This window comes from Physeter macrocephalus, chromosome 9, assembly GCF_002837175.3.
Source record: "Physeter macrocephalus isolate SW-GA chromosome 9, ASM283717v5, whole genome shotgun sequence".
Lineage (NCBI taxonomy): Eukaryota > Metazoa > Chordata > Mammalia > Artiodactyla > Physeteridae > Physeter > Physeter macrocephalus.
In genome coordinates, this window is record NC_041222.1 from 82,326,458 (window position 1) to 82,335,353 (window position 8,896).

At 38.1% G+C, this 8,896-nt stretch overlaps 1 protein-coding gene across 2 annotated transcripts in view; it reads right to left on the bottom strand.

Annotated features, from left to right (window-relative positions):
* Positions 1-8,423, bottom strand: part of FAM240B (family with sequence similarity 240 member B) — an 18,048-nt gene extending 9,625 nt beyond the window's left edge. Inside the window, exon 1 of one of the 2 annotated variants that reach the window (XR_003681132.1) lies at positions 5,062-5,140. Coding sequence is in view for 1 of the 2 variants with exons in the window: in XM_028493595.1 (XP_028349396.1) it covers positions 8,281-8,423 (143 nt within the window). In the remaining variant the exon portion in view is untranslated. Of the gene's footprint in view, positions 1-5,061; positions 5,141-8,280 lie in introns of those variants that run through there. The other variant, XM_028493595.1, reaches the window with a different exon arrangement.
* Positions 8,424-8,896: the final 473 nt, after the last annotated feature.

The following is an 8,896-nucleotide window of genomic DNA, read 5'->3' on the forward strand; positions in this document are numbered from 1 at the left end:
AAGACAATCCTCAGAATGGGAGAAAATATTTGCAAATGAAGCAACTGACAAATGATTAATCTCCAAAATTTACAAGCAGCTCAGGCAGCTCAATACCAAAAAAACAAACAACCCAATCCAAAAACGGACAGAAGACCTAAATAGACACTTCTCCAAAGAAGATATACAGATTGCCAACAAACACATGAAAGGATGCTCAACATCACTAATCATAGAGAAATGCAAAACAAAACTACAATGAGGTATCACCTCACACCAGTCAGAATGGCCATCATCAAAATATCTGCAAGCAATAAATGCTGGAGAGGGTGTGGAGAAAAGGGAATCCTCTTGCACTGTTAGTGGGAATGTAAATTGATACAGCCACTATGGAGAACAGTATGGAGGTGGCTTAAAAATCTAAAAATAAAACTACCATACAACCCAGCAATCCCACTACTCTGCATATACCCTGAGAAAACCATAATTCAAGCAGAGTCATGTACCACAATGTTCATTGCAGCTCTATTTACAATAGCCAGGACATGGAAGCAACCTAAGTGTCCACTGACAAATGAATGAATAAAGAAGATGTGGCACATATATGCAATGGAATATTACTCAGCCATATAAAGAAAAAAACTGTTATTTGTAGTGAGGTAGATGGACCTAGAGTCTGTCATACAGAGTGAAGTAAGTCATAAAGAGAATAATAAATACCGTATGCTAACACATATATATGGAATCTAAAGAAAAATGGTCTGAAGATTCTAGGGGCGGGACAGGAATAAAGACGCAGACCTAGAGAATGGCCTTAGGACACAGGGAAGGGGAATGGTAAGCTGGGACAAAGAGTGGCATGGACTTATATATACTCCTATATGTAAAATAGATAGCTACTGGGAAGCAGCTGCATAGCACTGGGAGATCAGCTTGGTGCTTTGCAATGACCTAAAAAGGTGGGATAGGGAGGGTAGGAGGGAGACACAAGAGGGAGGAGATACCGGGATATATGTTTATGTATAGCTGATTCACTTTCTTATAAAGCAGAAACTAACACACCATTGTAAAGCAATTATACTCCAATAAAGATGTTTTTTAAAAGTGTATATGCTTGGTTAGTTTCTTAAGTTGCATAAATCATTTTATTCATTTAATAGGGCTGCCATAACAAAATACCAGGCTGGTTGGCTTAAACAATAGACAATTATTGCCTCACAGTTTTGGAGGGTGAAAGTTCAAGATCAAGGTGTTAAAAGGTTTGATTTCTCCCAAGGCCTCTCTCCTTTACATGCAGGTGTCCTTCTTGCTCCATCCTCATGTGGCCTTTCCTCTGTGTTTGTGCATCCCTGGGGTCTCTTTGTGTATCATAACCTCTTCTTCTTATAAGGACAACAGTTACTTGGATCGGGTCCCACCCTAAAAGCTCTCACTTTAACTGTCACTTGTTTTAAAGGCCCTATCTCCAAATACAGTCACATTCTAAGGTGCTGGTGGTTAGGACTTCCACACATGAATCTGGGGGGACACAATTCATAACAATGCTAAAGCAATGCATGATTATTATGGATAAATTAGAATACACAATAATGAATAAAGAAAAATTGGATTCAACCTCAATTTTTTACTCTTGTAAATAACCCTAAAATGAGTATGATAATAATTAATACTCTTTCCATATACCAGTCTACTTTCCTTGAAGAGTTCCCCAGAGGTGAATAACTAGAGGGTATAAATATTTTGAAAGCTGTAGGCACCTATTATCAAACTGACTCCAAGAAACTTCTTACATAAAACTCTGCTCAATTATGGGCCCAAGAAAGAATGGAAAGAATTTGGAATGTTGGCCTGTTGCTTGGTGGTGATGTTGCATAAGCACATTAGAAAGCAAGGATTGAAAGTTGAAATATTGAGAGAATAGGGACACGGGGGGATATCACCCTCATTCTACCTCAACTTTAAATAGAATGAATGACATAGAAATATAGTTTGCCGGATTGAAAGGGAAGATAAAACATATAACTGCTGCTCTCCCATTAGTGGACATAGGTCCATGAACATTTTTCTTAAGAAGTGATGATTTATTGAGATTATATGACCTTGTATTGAGATCCATCTATTAGTAATTTTAATAATTATATTCCTTCATTATGGTTATTAAGTAATCATCTTGTTATTTTATTTGTAATCAACCTCTCCAACCTGGGAAATATCCAAGCTCACAAGTTCCCATTGTTAAGCATCTCTGAAAGTCTCTGTAAATAAATTTGCCTCCAAATGTACATGACTTTTGTCACCTGGGGTCTTTTAAAGCTCAGTAATAAAGGTTGCTGCCTGTATGTTTCATTGAACTGTAGGGGCATAATATAATGTGAATTCATCATTAATTAAAGGGGCTTTAACTTTTCCTTGGTGTGGTGGGTATGAAAATGTGTTACTCAGAGATCCTGCTGGCCAATTGCCTGTTTTTGTAAATAAAGTTTTATCAGAACACAGCCCTGCCCATTTGTGACATATTGTCTGTTACTGCTTTCATACAACGGCAGGATTGAGTAGTTGCAACATAAAGCACATGACCCACAAAGCCCAAAATATTTACTACTTTGTCCTTTATAGGAAATATTTGCTGACCCCTCATCTAGATTTAAGAAAGTGATGGAGAAAATCTTAAAAATTCAGATTAAACATAGAAGTGTGCCCTGTCTTCTGTAACTATTATGTTGTGAATGGCAAAAAAGAATGTGGAAAAGCTCTTCCAGCACTAGAAAACTATCATCCTTAACAATCTGACTTTGCTGAATTGTATAGTAATTAAACATTCATTTGTTGTCTGATTTTGTCCCATCATGGCTGAATTGCAACCATAGGTTGGCTATAGAGACAAAAGGTTGGCAAAAATCAATAGAATGATGCTGTGAGAATCAGTTGGATATATGAAATGTGTAATAAAGAGCATTGCATGTTTTCTTATTATCTGTAAAGTATATATCACATATCTTTATAAAAGTAAAATTTATAATAAACTTATGTACATATATATGTGTATACATTTTTTTCCACAGAGAGCCAGTCATTAAATGTTTACCAGCACACCATAATTTGCTTCCCATTTTTCTCTCACAGGTGCTTCCCCCAATAAATCTCACACCCATCTAATTTCATCTTGCCCTCTTCTTCTTGGAGGAACCAAATCAACGCATTTGGAATGATGAATTTATTTTAGGAACAGAATTTAGGAATCTGGGGTTTTTGACACATTTATTCACTTTTTGTATTAGCTATATCACCATTTATTGCCAGATGGATGATAGATGCCACTATCTACCTAGTTCCCATTAAATCCTATTTTATGAGTATTTAGACTGTTTTCTGCCCCTTTCTGGTCAATATCTTTCATCACTGTGCTGCTTCCCTTTATCTTTGTGCTCTCAGTAAGCTGGTGAATATAAGTGTATATATGGATCTTTTCTTTTGTAGTAAGGAAGGTCAACATGAGAAAGATAATGCTTACAAATTGGTATGCAGAGTCAGATATAGCAGAGGAGCAATAAAACTGACATTAAACTTGAAGAGAACATTTTTTTCCTTAAGCCTAGAAATATTGACCTCACTTTTCAAATGGAGACCAAATGATATTTACTATTTATTGTTCTAGATTCATCTGATTTGTGGAGGAGTTGTAATTAATATCTAGGAACAGAGATTCTGCTTCATAAGTATGGGATTTGACTAGAAAGGAGGACTTTTTTTAAGAACCATAAGCCAGAATCACAAACCAGAATCATAATATCCTTACTAAGAACCACAGAAGATCAACTGGGCACATAATTAGTTTTTTTTTTTTTTTCTATCATGTGCTTGCTAGGCCCTAAAGATATGTGTCAGTTTAGGTCCTCCAAGAAGCAGGTTCGAAGGAATCAACCATGAAAAATAAAACAAGGGTTGGGGGGAAGAAACAGAAATGGTAAGGGACAGCCTTCAGATTAGCATGCTGGTCTAACACCTGTGAAAGGAGAGTGAGAAGGAAGGAAGGATTGGGTAGGAAAAGGCCTGAACCACAGCATAGTTCTGAGAAAGCTTAGCTGAGTTGATGAGGAGTCCCTGGGTAAAAGTTTCCCAGTAGAGGAGTTTTGTCACACAGGAATTTACCAGAACTAACTATCCCTGCCATGCTCAGTCATTGGCTAGAGCAGTCAGGGGTAAATGTGGCCTCAGCTCAAATAAAATTGCAGGTCCAGAAAGGCAGCACCTAGGGCTCTTAGTCAACTTTCTCCCCATTGCGAGTTTAGAGCACCTCTGTGGCTACCCCAATATGTAAAGAAGAGCAGTAAAATAATAAGCCTTGTCATCAAGGAATTCGTAATTTACTGAGTCCTTGATCTCTCAATTCAGATTTCACACTATAATCATAATCTCTATGCTTTTGTTTTAATATGAAAGGTCAGATCATGCTTTTGCTGTCCTTATTCCTGTGTAATAATGAACATGCCTTTACAGTGGTTTTTCCATAGTGGGGAAAGATGGATCTGATCCTGATTCCCTTTGACCTTCAGCTCACCAGCTGGATCTGGTCACGGGGCAGCTCAGCATACTGCTCTGAACAACTCAGTTTACCAGCCATATACCTCACCCACCCAGTTTGAATGAAAAAACTAACTAAAATTTTTCTCACTGGTTATTCTTCATAGATTAAATCTTATAAAAAGTTTGAAAGAATGATTTCATCTGGCTTGGAGATTATGAGTTGGATATTTTGTTACCTGCTTCTGAAAGCATCGATTGACATAACTGATAAGTAGGAATCAAAGCAGAGGGAGGTGAGTGGTCTTGGGGTGAGGCCTGATAAACCCCTCTCCTCACTTAGACACTCTGAGCTCTGCTAAATTCTGAAGAGGTATTTTGAAGATCATACTTCTTGCATTAAAACATTATTATTTTCATATAAGCATTGTACATTTACTCAGTTATAGTTACAGGCTGGTTATTTAGGCTTAGATGTTCAAATAATTTATCATCTAAATTGAGATACTTTGGAAATAAAAAGGAGCACAATTCATAATTATAACAAATTGATATACGTACACCTGGACTGTCCCAACACACCAGGAGATTTTTTCATTGTACCTACAGTACACTTGACTTCTCTCAAATTGCCTCAATCAGTTATTTGCAGACAGATTTCAACTTCTCCAGGGGACTGACGCCTGCTGTGTTGCTTCTTTCTAGCCAGACTCAGAGAGAGTAAGAGGGTTTCTAGTTCTGAGGCCACCCACTTTGCCTTGTGATCTCACCTCCAGGGCTTCTTCCACACACATGTGTTCCTAGGGTAAATGGATTCTCTGCAGCTCTGGTTGCATTCCTCTCAGTCAGTGAACCCGTAGGCATGTGCTAATGAACATGTCCATGGTGAAACACCTGTTTCCACTCTACTCAGCTTTGGCACAAGGCCTTGCAGTTTAGCCCAGCTGAGGAACATAAGACATTATTGGCTCTGTTCTACTCTCAGCAAAGGCATTGGTGGAAAATTTTGAGGTGTTTTTTTTTTGAGGTTTTTGTCTTCTACTGTTCAATTAGAACATTTCTTGATTGCACAGTGGCTTGAAATTGCCACTTTTATAAACGGAGGGTAAAATAACAAAAGGTGTCAGTGTTATGTGTGTGTCTCAGGTTATGTACTTACATTTAAGCATTTTGGAAAGCCATAGCCTTAGGTGAAATAGGGACCCAAGGTTTTATGCCATTCATTGATCTGGTCAAGTGTATCCTGGAAGATAATTATTCTAGGACAATACTTCAAACTGTTTGCTTACATAAGCAATATTTAAGCAAATATTCTGACATTCTGGTTTTGGTTTAAAAATATTTATATTCTTTCTGTGCAACTTGGTTCATCTGGGATATATGTGGCTGTATTTTTTGTTTTGTTTTGTTTTTTTAACAAAAATAATAACAAAACCACTATGTTGTCATTCACTGTTCACCAAATTAAGAAGGCTTTTTGAGTTTTATATTCATAGTTGATAGGGGGCAACAGCTCTGGTAAGTGAGACTCAAGAACAAAGGAGCAGACCATAGAAGCTGCCTCTCCTCCCCCAGCTTCTGCTGATTTTCCTCTTCTCTGAGCAAGGCAGCAGCTCTGTCTCCATTTTCAAACATTTATTTGGGGGAGACAATGCTAAAACGTTTCATGATGAGCACATTTTGAAGATTTATTCTCTTGGCTATAGAAGGAAGAGAAAACAGCTCCAAACTCTGAAGGGAGTCTTTTTAGGGGACATATTCATTAGAGCCTGGATAATTAATTCATTTTTTCCATGGGCCATTTACAAATGGTTGCTTTTTTACATAACTTTTTTCCTAATTATAATATAGTACAGTGTCATTTTAGAAACTTTGGAAAAAATAGAAGAAAACATGCACACAAAATTTGCCATTCCACCAGTCAAAAATAACCCTCTTAATATTTTGGAGTATTTTCTTCTAATCTTTCCCTATACATATGGATAAACTACATCTATATATTAAAAAAGTCAGATCATATTGCAAATTTTGCTCTTAATCCCACACCCCAGGGCTTCTGGAAAGGAAGATGCAGTACAGGGCTCATGTGGGAATCTGGCTCCCAGTGGGCTTGTGTGCCAGGACTAGGGGAGGAAGATGGCAAGGACCATACAACTGACTCTTCTTGCTCCCCTGGACTCTTCAGAACTGGATGCTCTAACATGTAACTCTTTTAGCATTTAGGAAAACCTGGTTTTTCTTGCTGGACAACCAGGAATGTAATTGGAATAATGGTAGAGCTCTTCTCTGGATATAGAGAGAGGCTATTTCCCCTCAGGAGCTGAAGAAAAGTTTTTAGAAGTTAATGTTGATGCAACACATGTGAATTACATGTTTGTAGCTCAGCATACTCACATGCCTTTCTGTCCAGCAGAACACACAGATGCAATTCCACTTGTAAGTGGGCATCTCAGCAAATAGACAGCCTGGCTGGTCTGTTCCCATTTTAGGGACAGAGAACCCAGACAGTCCCTGAAAAGTTGAGCTCATCCGTCTGCTCCAGGGCACTACATGTGTGAGGGCAGGTGCTGGCCCTTTAAGTCAGAGCAATGTTGACACTTGTGACACATCTTCTCATGTAAATAAATGTTCCCCTCTCAGCAGACTTCTTTGACTAGAACAAGTTCAACTGCCAGTAAGAGGAAGATCACATTATTCTTCCCCCAAGAATTGTAATATGTATCATCTCAGATGTTGGGTCTTTCACACTTATACACATCTGTTGACCTAACTCTGAAATTTAGTGTATCCTCGTGTGCTGAGGATTGCAACAGAGGCAGGGTGAGGAAGAGATTTTTTCAGTTCATTAAGATATAAATAACAGAAACTCATTTTTGTTTACACCAAAAAAAGCTTGTTCATATCTATAAGTCATTGGTTCTCAATCAGGGGCAACTTTGCCCTCCAGGGGACATTTGGCAATGTCAGAAGATATTTTTGGTTGTCACAATGTGGCGGGGGAGTCCTACCAGCATCTAATGTTTTGAGGGATGCTGCTAAACATCTTACAAAGCATAGGACAGCTACCTCAGTAACAAAGAATTTTAAGACCCTAAATGTCAGTTGTGCTGAGGTTGAGAAACTCTGATATAGATGGTAGCAAGACTAAATGAGTAGATGAGTTAATCATGTCCTTAATTTTCTATATTTTATGATATTTTGACATCTTCAAAAGCTTTCTGGCTGCCCTTGACAGGGCTAGCCCTTTCTTCTGCATGTCAACCAATCCTGAGTCTGTGGCCCTAACCACCTCCTTATCTAACTCTCATAGATAAAGCCATATTTCCCCTGCCCTATATCATCCTAGGACCCGGCCAGGCACCAGACAACTAGAGACCATTCCTAAATCCCACAACCCTCAGGAATTATTCAAACTAGCCAATCCTAAACTATTTACTCTGCCTTTCCTTTCCTTTTCCTTGGAAACCCTGATAAAGGCTCTGGCTTAGACTTTCCCTCTGCTTTCATCTTCTGCCACCTGGCCAAAATCTGGTGCTTATCCTGTGGCCCTGCATGGCATGCAGTGACACTCTCTCTTAAAGCTGTGTGTATAATAAATCTCTTCCTTCTAAGCCTCATTCCCCTTTTGTCTTGTGGCTACACCGACTTGACCGTACCACCTCCAATATTTGCATTATTAGAACAGTGGGTAATGAAAACAATTCAGATTCCCCATCTTCACATCTGGTATATTTCTGGGGAAATCTACCTTAAAAAATAGTGAAGAAACAATCCACATACTTTCTCAGGGCACTCCTTCCCTGACGATCTTCCTCCAGTTCCCGGTAACCAGTCTGTTTGCTAATTTCTTTCTCCCAGAAGCTTTTGAGCTCATGACAAGTTTCACAGCAGAAGACTTCTCGACGTATGTATTGATTGTTCATCCTCTGAAAATAAAAGACAAAACAAATCCAAGTACTTCAAATAAAGCCACTCTAATTTTGGAGTGATGAAGGATGAGTTTGAATCCATACACTGCCAATTACACTTTTTGTGCCTGTAGAAAAATCACACAGTCACTATGATTTTGTTTGTCAACTGCAAATGGGGATAATAATGGTTAATGCCAGAATATACTGTGAAAAATTTTGAAATGAACAAAAATACAAGGAAGTCTGATAACTCTTCCAGAGTATCTGATTCTACAAGGGCCTGCCCCTTTCATGCCTTTGAGCTATTTTACAACTCTGTAAATTATAGAAAAAGTATAGTAATGCAAATGATTTTTGAACATAGAGATTCAAATATATTTTGTCCAGTGGAATGTGATTGATATCCCTGTGAATATCAACCAATTTTCATCTACTTATAAATTCATTTTAATATTCTTGATTGTCTATATATGTGTTTTTTTAAT